This window comes from Lagopus muta, chromosome 1 (genome assembly GCF_023343835.1).
Source record: "Lagopus muta isolate bLagMut1 chromosome 1, bLagMut1 primary, whole genome shotgun sequence".
NCBI lineage: Eukaryota > Metazoa > Chordata > Aves > Galliformes > Phasianidae > Lagopus > Lagopus muta.
The window spans coordinates 72,171,692-72,185,847 of NC_064433.1; the positions used below are offsets into that span (position 1 = coordinate 72,171,692).

At 38.8% G+C, this 14,156-nt stretch overlaps 1 protein-coding gene across 10 annotated transcripts in view; it reads left to right on the top strand.

The window, feature by feature from the left end:
• The window catches only part of CCDC91 (coiled-coil domain containing 91), a 136,699-nt gene that overhangs the window by 61,382 nt on the left and 61,161 nt on the right, over positions 1-14,156 (top strand). For all 10 annotated transcript variants that reach the window (XR_007374699.1, XM_048934411.1, XM_048934414.1 and 7 more), the window contains one exon: positions 2,514-2,591. Coding sequence is in view for 9 of the 10 variants with exons in the window: in XM_048934411.1 (XP_048790368.1) it covers positions 2,514-2,591 (78 nt within the window). In the remaining variant the exon portion in view is untranslated. The remainder of the gene's footprint in view (positions 1-2,513; positions 2,592-14,156) is intronic.

A 14,156-nucleotide genomic window follows, 5' to 3' on the forward strand; every position in this document is an offset into this window, starting at 1 on the left:
AGGAAACGCAGTTCTTAGGAATAAAATGGCAAGATAGATGTAATCAGATCCCTATGGATTTGATCAACAAAATAACTTAATCCACACCAACTAGAAAAAGGGAAACACAAGCTTTCCTAGGTGTTGTGGGTTTTTGGAAAATGTGTATTCTGGATTACAGTTTGACTGTAAATCGTCTCTTTCGAGTGACCCAGACGAAGAATGATTTTACATGAAGTCCTGAGCTACAACAAGCCTTTGAACAAATTTAGCAGGAGGTAGTTCATGCTGCAGCCGTTGGACCGCTCCAGACAGGACAAGATGTAAAAAATATGCGCTACACTGCAGTTGGGGAGAATGGCCCCACTTGTAGCCTCTGGCAGAAATCACCAGGGGAGACTCAAGTTTGATCCCTAAAGGTTTCAAAGTCAGCGATAGAGGATCCAAATCTTGTTACAGTGAACACAAAAAACACACTGAGCAATACAGTCTGGGTTATTTCTGCGTTGGGGAAAGGCATGGTTGTCCAACCTTTTGGCTTGCATGGACCGCAATGAGTGAGGAGAAATCATCTTGAGCCTCATATACGATATTGTTAAAGTATATACCTGACAAACCTTTCTTTATTTATTTGTATTTTTATGGAAGCATTTAAAACTAGAGCAACTAAAACATAAAACTAGTCAGATATTTAACTGTGTTTTTGTGAAACTAATGCATCTGGTTCATTGGAAGTATTTCAGTTCTTAGTGAGTTCTCCAGGTATTTTTCTTATTAGAGATTTTTTGATGAAATTCTGCTCTCCCTGTCCTTCACCCTTGAAAACAGTTTAGTAAGGGACATTTTTCTCTGATCACATGAGTCTTATAAAAGTTTAGTAGAGAAAGATGATCAGATTTTTCTTTGAGTTGAATCTCTGATTGCTGTTCTATATGTTCAGTTTGAAAATTCACAAGTAATGTATTTATGTCAACTGAAAGTGGGGTGTTCGGCAGGAAAGAGCTGCTGCCACAAAGGCATGGATCAGGGGCTGGACCATAGTATGAGCAGGGCTAAGCCACATATGGCCCATGGGCTAGGAGTGTCTTGGGCATGTCTGGGCAAGCGCACACATGGTCCTGGATTCACTTGTGGGTTATATGTAAGAATGGTGAAATCTGATATGTACCTTAAAGGAATTTGATGTTTGTTGAGAAGAGCCAGCAACCAGTAGTAGTACAGTAAGAATCAACTAGATCGAAGAAAAATGGATTCTAACCCTTTTCTCAAAACCATAACTGGCTTCAACATGCAATAATTCAGCACCATGCATCATCTGTCCTGCCCTGAAGGACTGTTACGATAGATGGAGCCCAAAGTCAGGGACTAAATGAACAATTCAGAGGGCTTGCCCATAGATTACTGGAATGATTCCCATGTGATTAATCAGGATGTATGGGAAAGTGTTGGACCTGAGCATGATGTGAATTTTACAGAGTAAGGGTGGATGTTGTCGTGGTTTCTGATGAGAATGTATTAATAGCACATCAGTATGCTATTGTTTCTGAGTGATTGGAGTGTGCGGAAGACTTGACCAGACCGCTCAGTGGAACAGCAGCTGCCATTATGGCATGGCAGCAGGCAACAAGGCTGCTAGCTTGAGTTAGGCAAGAGATTATTCCATTCCATGTGACGTTATGCAGAAAGGCTATCAAACTGTGAGGAATTGTTTGGGGGTGGGCTGCTGCTTAGGGTTTGGCTGGACATTGGTCAGTGGGTGGTGAGACGTTGTGTTGGAAGTTGGCTGTTGGTTGGCAGGCATTTGTTTTGTTAGCTGGGCATCAATTGGCAGGTGAGTAATTACGTTGTGAATAAGTCTGTGTGTACTGGCTGATTTTAAAAACAGATAACTGAAACTGATAATGAGGGAGGAAGGGTAAGTTTTTCATGTTTCTTACCAACTTATTATTTGAAAAGATGATGCTGCTCATTGGTAAGTGTGAAATGCTGATGAGAGTCTAATGAAGTATTCGCATTTCAGACACTGTAAACCACATGCAAGCGTTTTTGCCTTTTTGAAGGCAAAAGAAAAATTAATGTTTCTGTACATTAGAAAAAGAATTATATCAGGTATTGCTGTTCTGAGAAAGCCAGATCTATTAATAAAAGTGTTAAAATGGGTTAATAAAATAGTCAGTAAATAAAATTCCCACAATGTTTTAAAGTTATAGTTGTGGTTTTCTTCACTAACAGTCATTCAGAAGTCTAGCCATCCACAAGTGCATCAAGAAACCAGAAAAATCAGAGAAACAAAACAACAGAAAAAAAACATAAACAACTATTCAGAATTTTACTAGAGTAAATTTAATAAATAAACTAAGTTTAACTTTTGGAAAAGCTTGCATTTTGAGTACATATATAATAAAAAATCGAAGAGATGTATGCTTTTTCATTAAAGATAGAAAAAATGAGGAAAATAGTTGTCATTTCCTCTCTTAATTAATATTATGTGCTTATATTGTATATAATCTTTCCTTTTTTTTTTTTTTGTATAGGAAAAGCATAAGCAGGAGTTAGAAGATATGAGAAAAGCTGGACATGAAGCCTTGAGTATTATTGTTGAAGAGTTCAAGGTAAATGAGTTAAGATGGCACATTTTCCAGTGTCATATTATATAATAAATACGCACTACAGATGGTCTTGTTTATTACTTAGTTTTGGTTGCTCAGCCTCTTTTTGTTGGTTGCTTCCAGTTTAGACTGAAAGTTTGGCCTGAAATTTTACATAGCGTGTTTTCTCTCTCTGCACTTCAGTTAAAGGGGAAACTTCAGATAAAATATGTTAGCCATTTTCATTAGTGAAAATTAAATCTGGAATGAAAGAAAAATGCATAGTCAATTGTGTTAAACTTTGATTTTGATTTTTAGCGTGCATCTACGTTTTGGACCTCCTTGGCTATGACAAACTTCAAACTATAACCTCACAGGGCAATTGAGCAGGTTTTTTAAGTATTTTATTTATTTATGTTCACAGCACTAAGAGGAGGAGTTTGGGATAAAATAAGGTTCAATCTGTAACTCTTTTCATGTTGTTCCTATTTACAGTGAGCCAGTAAGATACAGGAACACAACATTATTGTACAGGATCAATCTGTATCTTTTGTACTGCTATGAAAACATACTAATAAGAAATGCACAAAACTAAGGATTCTAATTAGACTTAATTGAGGTAAACAAGATGTGACTGGAAAAAACTGATTGTAGGAAATGGAAAATAGAGTTGTTGCTGAAAATGAGAAGGGAAATATGAGACAGCTGTCAGTCAGGAGCACCAAACTAGTAATGTCATTACTGAGATTTGGTTTGGAACTGGCAAAGCAAAAAAGGATGGGACTGAGACTATCATTTCATTCAGGTAGTAAACTGAAAGCTTAAGTGTAGATCCTGCTGGTCAAGAAACCTGCAGTGTTGCTGGGGAGGTTAGGCTGACTTGTTTGTTTTCAGGAAATATCAATCTCTTACTTTATAAAGTATTTATCTCTCTGGAAGTGTCAGGACCTGCAGCTTCAGGAGAGTCATCTATACCAGCTTTCAAGTCTACTGCAAAATCTGAAACTAAATGCTATGCAAAAACTTTTTTTTGTTTAATTAGATTTTGTGGGCCTTGTAGCTTCTCTTCCTTATGTGTAGGTTAGGCTTAACAAGTTTCAATCTTGAGAAAGGACCACTGTGTAGGGTACCTGATGATGCTTTTAGGAATAACTGCTTGAAAGAGGTCTGGTGCTCTATGCTTTTCTGAAGCCTAATACATAGACATGTTTGCAACAACTTATAAAAAGTTTTCCTTTTAATATATTTGCTGTTAATTGATAGCAGTGTTCTAGTCAACACTGAAACAACTATTTGTAGAAATGTGTCTGTTTTCTTTGATACAATTTATACTAATTTCATCAAAAGGGAACTTATTCTGAAAAAACCTTCTGAAGTTTCCATTCCTAAGAGAAGCTAAGCATGTACAGTGATGTTGTACCATTTCCCCAGACATTTTTCATTTCACTTTAAGAGAAATGTTGCATTTCTTTTCCCTCTTACACTTCTGGGGTTTGCCTCACAATGGAATGACAAAATTGCAGGATGGATGAGGTCAGCCATCTGAGAACTCTCTGTCCTGCTCCAACTCCTGCTTAAGCAGGGCCAGCCGAAGCAGGGTGCCCAGGCCTGTGTCCCAGCAACTTTTGAAGAGAGACTCTGTGGACAACTTGTGCCAGTGCTTCATCACCCACACAACACAGAAGTGCTTCCTGATGTTCAGAGGGAACCTTCTGTGCTCAAGTTTGTGCTCATTGCCTCTTGTCCTTGCACTGGGCACCACTGAAAAGAGCCTGGCTCTGTCTTTTTTGCACTCTCCCTTCAGGTAATAAATATAGACATCACTCAGAGCCTCAAGTCTTCTCTAGGCCGAATAGGCCCATCTCTGTCAGTCTTTTTTTATGGGAGGGAAGAATGAGCATGTTCTTCGGGCTGATTGCTTTGGATGGGTCAATGAACACGTGCCATATTCTCAGCATTTTTCATTTCTGTTTTGACTAGCTGTGTATAAAATCTGTTTCCATGTGGCCTTACAGTTTAAAAAAAAGAGATTGGTGATCTATTGGTATTTGCTACATTTATGTTTCTTCCTCTTTATTTCTGAAAATGTAAGCAAGTTGCGAAATGCACCTATTCTATTGTAGTGAATGAATAGATACCATTTTCCACCCTTTCAATGCCTTTGTGTGAGCTAAAGAAGAGTTTTGCATGGATGACAGGAGGAATTATTTAAGGAATATCTCTTCACGTTTAGCTGGGTAAAATGATACACATATGTATAATTTTTTGAGAATTATTTTACAAGTCAAAAGCAACTGTGAAACTCTAATATACCATCTTGAAAAAAGGATTTAAATTTTTCAGTTTCTATGATTTGGCACCAAAGATTAGGTATTTAATTAAATACAGTGATTCTTAGCAATGTTTAGCATGCTATTTCTCATAGACTGTTAGTCTTCAAGTTATATAAATATATTCTAATCATCATAGAATGGCCTAGGTTGAAAAGGACTCAAAGATCATCTAGTTTCAAGCCCCCTGCCATAGGCAGGGTCGCCAACCACTCGACCAGGCTCTCCAGAGCCTCATCCAGCCTGGGCTTGAATGCCTCCAGGGTTGGGGCTTTCACAACCTCCTTGGGCAACTTGTTCCAGTGCTTCACAACCCTCTGAGTGAAAAACTTCCTCCTAATATCTAAGCTAAATCTCTCCTGTCTCAGTTTAAAACCATTCCCCTTTGTTCTATCACTGTTCACCCTCATAACTGCATTCACTTCACGTACTGGAAGGCCACAATGAGCTCTTCCCTGAACCTTCTCTTTTCCAAGCTAAACAAGCCCTGTTTCCTCAACTTTTCCTCATAGGAAAGGTGCTTCAGCCCTGTAATCGTCTTCGTGGGCCTCCTCTGGACTTGTTCGAAGAGCTCTGTGTCTCTCTTGTACTGGGGGCCCCAGGCCTAGGTGCAGTACTCCAGATGGGGCCTCACAAGAGCCAAGTTGAGAGGGACAATCACTTCCCTCTCTCTGCTGGCCACCCCTTTTTTTAATGCAGCCCAGAACACAGTTGGCCTTCCGGGCTGCAAGAGCACACTGCTGGCTTATGTCCAGCTTCTTGTCCACCAGGACTCCCTGGACCTTCTCTGCAGGGCTGCTCTCAAGGGGTTCTTCCCTCAGTTTGTATAAACTTCTGGGATTGCCCCAGCCCAAGTGTAACACCTTGCACTTGGCCTTGTGGAACCTTATTATGTTCACATTGGCCCACTTCTCCAGCCTGTCTAGGTCCCTCTGGATGGTTTCCCTTCCCTCCAGTATATCGACTGCACCGCTCAGCTTGGTGCCATCCGTAGACTTGCTGAGGGTGCACTCGATTCCATCATGTCGTTATAAAAATGTTGAAGAGCACTGGTCCCAAGACTGAGCCTTGGAGGACACTGCTTGTGACTGGCCTCCACCCTTACACAGAACCACTGATCACAACCCTTTGGCTGCGACCAGTCAACCAATTCTTAATCCACTGAGCAGTCCATCCTTAAATCCATGCCTCTCCAATTTAGAGAGAAGGATGTGGTGAGGGACCATGTCAAAGGCTTTGCAGAAGTCCAGGAAGATGACATCCGTCACCCTTCCCCTGTCCACTGATGCCACCACACCATCATAGATGGCCACCAGATTGGTCAGGCAAACATTCCCTTGGTGAAGCCATGCTGGCTGACTTGAATCATCTCTTTGTCTCGCATGTGCCTTAACATAGCTTCTAGGAGGATCTGTTCTATGATCTTCTCAGGCACAGAGGTGACACTCCCCAGCCTATAGTCCCTGGGTCATCCTTTCTCCCTTTCTAAAAATGGGAGCAATGTTTCCCTTTTTTCAGTCACTGGGGACTTCACCGGACAGCCTTAATTTTTTCAGATATGATGGATAGCAGCTCAGCAGCCACATCAGCTATCTCGCTCAGAGCCCTAGGATGGATATCATTCAGACCCATGGACTTGCATACATTCAGATTCTTGAAGAGGTCTCGGACTTCTTCCACTGTTATAGTGGGATGGAATCTGCTCCTCTCATCCACACCTAGAGCTTCAGGGTCCTGGTGGATATGGGGAGGAGCCTGACCACTAGTGAAAACTGAAGCAAAGCACTTTTTGAGCACCTCAGCTTTTTCCATGTCTGAGAAAGCCAGCTCTCCGTCCTCATTTATCAGAGAGGGAACGCTCTCCTTGATATGTCTCCTCCTGCTTATGTACCTGTAGAACCCCTTCTTGTTATTTTTCACGTCCCTTGCCAAGTTCAGCTTTATCTATGCCTTGGCTTTCCTGATCTTATTTCTACACATGTGGATGACGTCCCTATATTCTTCCCAGGCTACGCAACCACTGTACATCTCTGTTTTCCCTCAGTTGAAGCTGCAGGTCCTTGCTTAGCCACCGCCTCTGCTCAATTTCTTCTGCTGTGGGATGGAGAGCTCTTGTGGTCTCCGGTGTGTCCTTAAAGAGATGCCAGCTCTGTTCTGTTCCTATGCCCTCAAAGACACTTTCCCAGGAAATCCCATCCAGCAGTTGCTTGAGCAGCCAGAAGTTTGCTCTCCTGAAGCACAGGGTTCTGATGCTACTTTTTGCCAGGCCTGCATTCCTCCAGATTGCCAACTCCCCCTGGGCATGATCACTGCAGCCCAGGCTGCCTCCAGTCTTAACCTCTCTGATGTTTTCCTCCGCATTGGTGGGCACCAATGCGTATGCACCACTAAGGCTTCACCTTAGGTCTCTCCATCTAATACCTGGGCCAGGAAGTTATCCTCACCAGACTCCAGGAATCTGGATTGTCTGCCACCCACTGTGCTGCTATCAGCAGCAGGACAAGAACCCGCAAGTGTGACATCTCCCGCAGTTGAAGCGAAAAAGCTTCGTCAACAGGCTATGCCTGATCAGGTGGCTTGTAGCAGACCCCAACCACTGGATGCCCTTTATTGGACCAATCCCTCATTTTCACCCATAAACTCTCAACCTGTTCATGGCTCAGACACAGCTCTTTACAATCTATCCACTTCCTAAGATAAAGGGCAACTCCCACTCCCTTCCTACCCTGTCTATCCCTTCTGAAGAGCCTATAACCTTCACGTATTCCAGTTGTGGGATATGTCTCACCACATTTCAGTGATAGCAACCAGATCATAATTTTCCAAGCACATCACACAGAATCACAGAATCACCGAATCACCCAGGTTGGAAGGGACCCCAAGGATCATGTAGTTCCAACCCCCCTGCCTAGCAGGGCCACCAAACATACATATTCAGATCAGGTTGCCCAGGACCCCGTCCAACCTGGCCTTAAACACGTCCAAGGACGGGGCATCCACAACCTCCCTGGGCAGCCCGTTCCAGGGCCTAACCACTCTCCTAGTAAAGAACTTCCCCCTAACATCTAACCTAAATCTTCCCTCCTTCAACTTAAAACCATTTCCCCTAGTCCTGCTGTTGTCAGCCCTTTTGAAGAGTTTACTCCCCTCCTGGGTGTAGGTTCAACACATCATGGTTTCCAACTCCCCCTGCTTATTTCCCATGCTGCTTGCATTAGTTAGTGTAAAGGCACTTCAGATGGGCTTTCTGGCATTAAAAGGTTTCCTCTGCTGCTTCCTGGAGAGACACGAGAAGGTTTCAGATGGGGAGGGGGGTCAGCAACATTGCCTCCCTCTTCTGAGGAGTTCCCACAGGATCCTGCAGGACAGTTCAGAGGCTTTTCCCCATTATCTCCTACAGTGACAACATTCCCAAGCCCTTTTCTCTCCCGTTGACCTCCACCCACTTCCCCTGTCAAATCTGATTGAAATTTCTGAACTACACACTCCACCATACCTAGTTTAAAGCTCTGTCAGTGAACCCTGCTAGCTCCTCGGCTAGGATCCCCTTGGAGAAAGGTGAGACCTGCCCGCAGCTGTCAGGCCAGGTGCCAAATAAACTGCCCCATGGTCAAAGAACCCAACCTTTCAGCCTTATTCAAATTTATTCAAAGCCTGGATTTTCCTAGACCGCTCCATATCCCTTAGTACCCCAGAAAGGAGAGAGGAAAATACCACTTGCACACCCACTCCTTCAACCATTCGCCCTAAACTCCTGTAATATTAAGATGAGATTTCATAGTCATAACATTTGTATTAAAAAACACGGAAAAATAACTGAAAAATGAACTTAGTTTTCTGAGTAAGGCTGAGTTTCCCCTTTCTGCATTTGCTTCATTTGATTTAATTTCTGTGTTTCATGTTTCAACGTGACTAATTAAATATTACATTTTATTTAGCCTATCATTTGAGTTTGTTTCACATTTTTAAACAGTACTACATCTGAGAAATCTTTTTTTGTTTGCAGAGATTAGATTTACTTTAATACTGTTTTTCAGAAGGCGTGAAGGAGGATAGTAAACTTTTTTTTTTCTTTTTTCTTTTTTTTTTTTTTCCCCTGCTAGCTTTTTTTCCATTTTTTTCCCTCATAGCAAAAGAAAGAGATTGGAAGAGAGAGATCTGGCAGAGATTGTTTCTGGTTGGGATGAATTTGGGGATAACAGGTATTTTGACTAGGTAAACCAAGAAGGATTTTCGTAAACTTTAGCTTCTGTCTGTACAAGAAATCCCAGTTTGGGTAAGCAGTTATGATTTCTACTGTTGCTATAATTAAGGCAGTATGCACTGGTGTTGGGTAAATAGATTTATATTAAACATGTGTATATATTTAAAATGTAAGTCTAATTATTGCACTTTTGTGTTAGTTTGAATAAAAAATTGAGGTACTGTTTTAGAAAGCAATCCATACTCTAAAAGAACTTGGAGAAGTACAAGAAAAATTTTTTTGATCATTTGTATGCTACTGGCAGAGCTATACTGTGTCTACTTGATTAGATGTGGCTGTTTATGTTAGTCCTTTGTCTGTTTGTACATTAACTCTGTGATTTTTTTGTTGTTGTTGTTTTGTTTTAAAACATCCCCAAAGCTGTTCATGTACTTATGGCTGGAAACAACTAACAAATGTTTGGAAATGTAGAACAGTTTGGTGATGGAATATGATCTACATCAGTCACGTGAATGATTTCAAGTGGCAAAGTAGAAAGTAGAAGATAGAACTTCTCCCAGATTAATTATTACATCTAAACTGCATTATAGTATGCTTAAAACATATACTTTGCAGACACTGAAACTCCTTCCCAATGAAGATAAGAGTACCCAGTGTTCTAGCGCATTCTCCTGTCTCTAATCTTTCATACTGTAAAGGTGCATTACTGCTAAAGATTCCAGACATACGGGTGTTAGAATAACAAGAACTCTCTTTAAGAAACTTAAACATTTTAGAACTTAAAAAATATATATATATGCGTGTGTGTATGATATAAGAGCAGCAAACTTGCTTTTTAGGAAAAGAAAATGAGAACTGAGGTGGAGTGTAGAATCCTAATTTTCCTTTTTGGTTAAAATCCATTGATTTTAGTGCTAGTAATATGATACAGCATCTAATGATTTCTTTTGTTTGTTTCTGAAAGGATGAAGATTAGAATATATGTCAAGCCATAATACATCTGATACCTGATAGATATTGGAACGAGACCTAAAGATTTGCTTTCTTTATCCAGCGCTGGTAGTTCCTTATAACTTATTTGCATTATCTTAAATTCCTGTACTGAAACTCAGGATAATAAGCAAAATGAATTATAAAATTATGAAATATTTTATCTTGTTGATGGTGGTTTTTTGGTTTTTTTGTTTGTTTGTTTGTTTAAACTAAAGAAAACCCAGTGGGTATCTTAAAATAGTGCAGTCTGGGAAATTAGTTCTAGATTTAAAAGAGCTAAATACAGATGTGTTGATTTGGCAGCTTTTTCTTCTACTAATAACTTTTTCAGTTGTAATTTCTCTGATCCAGGACTTGGTTTGCTTTTAAAACCTTTGTGGACAGGTTGAGGAACGAAATAAGCAATGCTGTAACAACTCTGCTGCCAGCTTGTCATATAAATGTTTTCTCCGCGTGGCTTTAATTTATACAAAATGTGTATTGTAATTCAGAGCAGTGTGTGCATCAGTACTTAGTATTTCCTCTTTATACTCATGCAGATGAACTGGGTTATATATTGAAAATAACAATAATCTGACTTTTCTAGTGAGAATAATGTAGAGAGTTTGGAAGGATAACATTAGCAGTCATGGACTAGTGTTTGAAATATTGAAATGTTGCTCATCTTTCGGTGACTTTCTTACCCAGAACATATGACTGATTTTCTTAACAGAAAAAGAGTACGTTATTTTTGTTAGGCTTTTTTTTTTTTTTTTTTTTTCCTTTATCACTTGATGAGGCCATGTATTTTTATCTCATATAGCAGCATTATTTGTAAAGGTTCTGGAATTTTCAGCGCACAGTCAGTGCCAAACTCTTCTTAGAAGAGACTTTTACATGAAAAAAATGTATTTAACTTACAGATCTTATTATGTCTAACTTGGTGGTTTTTTTTTTTTCTAACTTGGTGTTGTATTTGATGTTTCTCATCAAATACAAAAACTAAAAACTTAACTAAGTTGTAGTTTTAAGTAGTTAAGAAGATTATGCCAAGTTGAAAATAAATTATAGATCAAGCAAACTTATTAAAATAATGTCAACGTAGATGATGTTTCTTTGTTTTCTCTTTGAGTTTTTTGTCCATTTCAGTCATGGTAAAAAAAAGTAATATGATATTGTGAAGAAGGAAATATGAAACAAGTGGGATATTTGATCTTGTTTTTGTGAAACTAGTGCATGAGTCTGGGTAAATGGAGGTAGTTGCAATTCCTAGTGAGTTTTGAAGGTGTTTATCAGAGATTTTTAGTGAAATGTTTTTTCTTCCTGTATTTCATCCTTGAAAATAGTTGTTCACAAATGTCTGTACTGACAGAAAGCGATGACATGAATAAGGCATGATTGTGAAGTGAGAGGTTTCTTTCTCTGGTAAGATTAATCTTATTAAAATCTAGTAGAGAGACCTGGTCAGATTTTTTTGAGTTGAATATCTGATTGTAACTCTATACATTCCATTTGAAAATTTGCAGTATACTTGTAGTATATTTACATTGAATGAAAATGGAGTTGCAAATTTAACAAAAAAATGATATTTTCAGTAGCCTTGAAACTTACTCTCAAATTCTTTTATGATAACAAAAAGCAAGGCTGAATATTCTTCACTGACCAAGTTTAGTCAATGTATCAAAACACATGAAATTATTTGCTGTAACATGGATTAGCACTGCACTTTGCCCTTGCCATATCCTATGTACTACATGTTATGAGGGCTGCTCTGAAAGTAGTGCCTCCTATTTTGCAATGTCAGCCCACAACATCAGAAGTGGATGTTGGTGACATGGCATTAAGCATTGGACCTTTCTGCCAATATTCCTTTACATTTTGTTGTTGTGCAACAGATGGCAACAGAACAGTCTTACAAAATGGCGTTTTACATGGAAGTGCACTTGAAGCAAAAGAGTGGAATTAAATTCCTCCATGTGGAGAAAATGGCACCTGTTGACATTCACTGATGCTTGCTGAGCATTTATGGAGACCAAATAGTGAATATGAACACAGTGAGGTGGTGGGTGGTGCATTTCAGAAGTGGTGACAGTGTGTCACTCCTGCTGTTTCATATTTTTATGACCACAGCATGCAGGCTGTTGTTCATCACTGGTGAAAATTCATAGCTAACGATGATAACTATGTTGAAAAATAGTATTTTGTAGCTGAGAATATACTCTATTAAATAGCGTTATTGTGCTCTTTGTATCTGTTGTTGTTTCTATGTAAACAATTAGGAGGCATTACTTTCAGAGCAGCCTTTGTGGCCTAGGCAAGCCAAAAGGTTGAACTCTCATGGACTAGTTGATTAATGATCCTTAAAATCTGAAGTCAAACCTTTCTCTAGAAAGTGTCACAAGATGACCATTGCTACGCAGGATCAAGGAAGTTCATTACGCAGTATGTAGAAGTAGAAATGAATCACCAAGAGCATCCGTATGGAAAGCCTACCCTTTGACTGCATGCTACAGATATAATAGGCTACATTCTGCTGTGATCATTCCATGAGCTGTTGAAAGACTACTTCAAGAATAGCAGCTTGATGCTAGGTCAGGGTCTGCAAATTTATGGAACATCAGCTCTCCAGAATAACTATGTAATTAATTCAGGAAGAAAGTAGTGTTTCAGCAGTGGTGAAGAGTTGCCCAGTTGTTAGCAGTTAGCAGTTGTTCAAGTGTTGAGTGGTATTGTACTGACAGAAGTGTGTAGCTATTAGAGTTAGGCACCTATTATCATCAGATAGCCAAATGTATTATGTAACATAAACTAATCAATTAATTAGTTCTGTTCATTAGTAAATTAAATATTTTGTTATCAGAAAGGTTGAATATAATATAATTAGATGTAAATAATCTCAGCTATATTTACCCCATCAGACAGACACTAAGTGGTTTTTTTTGTTTGTTTTCTTTTGTTTTATCTGCTGGTTTGTTTGTTTGCTTGTTTATATGCTTTTTTTTTTTTTTTTTTTTTAATTTTTTTTAATTTAACATTGGGTCTTGACGTCTTTATGCTCTTCTCTATGTTTTATGGGAGGGAGCCAGGCAAATGTAGGGTGTCAGCAAAGAATATAGTACTTTTCTAGACAACGCGTGCCTGTTAAATTTCAATTAAAGGAAATTATGCTAAATCTGTTCTTTATTTTGTTTTTAAAATTGATTTCTTTCTGATAATTTATTAAATACAGAACATGCATTTTATATGACTTGCCTCATTTTCTTTTAAATGACTAGAAAAGATTTGGGCCTAAATGAACGTTCTGTTCTGTATTTTAAGACCTATTTGGCTGGAGTGTTCTATTTCTCCATAGAAAAAAGATTTTCTCTGAACAGTTATGGCACAACATGAAAGCTATCTCTGAAATGCCATGTCATGCAGGATCATGGCATTTCAGTGTCTGTGCCTTCTCACTCAGACAACTAGTCAAAGACATGCAACTTTTAGTTGCAGTTTAAACTCTATTCGTAATGTACATGAGAGAAAAGGGAAGCTTTAATTCCTAAATGTGGAATTTTATGTACAGAAAATAATAGTAAGAAAAATTTAGATAATCTTAATGATCTCTTTATGCCATTTAATTTTTTCCTCTGAAAAAACTGTACATTCTGGGTATGGCTTAATTATTATCAGTCAAGTTTGCACAGTAAAGTCCATGAGGTGACTCAACCTTTAGCATGAATAAGAATAAACTGAGAAATGGCATTGCATCTTAATGGCCATTCTGTTACTGTTTTCCATGTAAACAGAATTTTATTCCTTTTTCTTCTTTCAAGTCATTTATATAAAATAATTATCGTCACAGCAGTTTAGGGGAAAAAAAATAACTCAAAAATCTACAAGCAAAGTACAAACTTCATTTTTCCAGTAATATGTGACAATTCCAGTTTATACACAGTAGGATTTAGCATATAAAGTTTCCTATACTGAGCTATGTTATTGTGATGCCTGAATTTATGCCAATACAAGAACTGAATGTAGTTGGAAAGAAATTTGCTTTCATAAACGTAAACTTATGACTAGCTAAGTCCTCTGCAAATATCC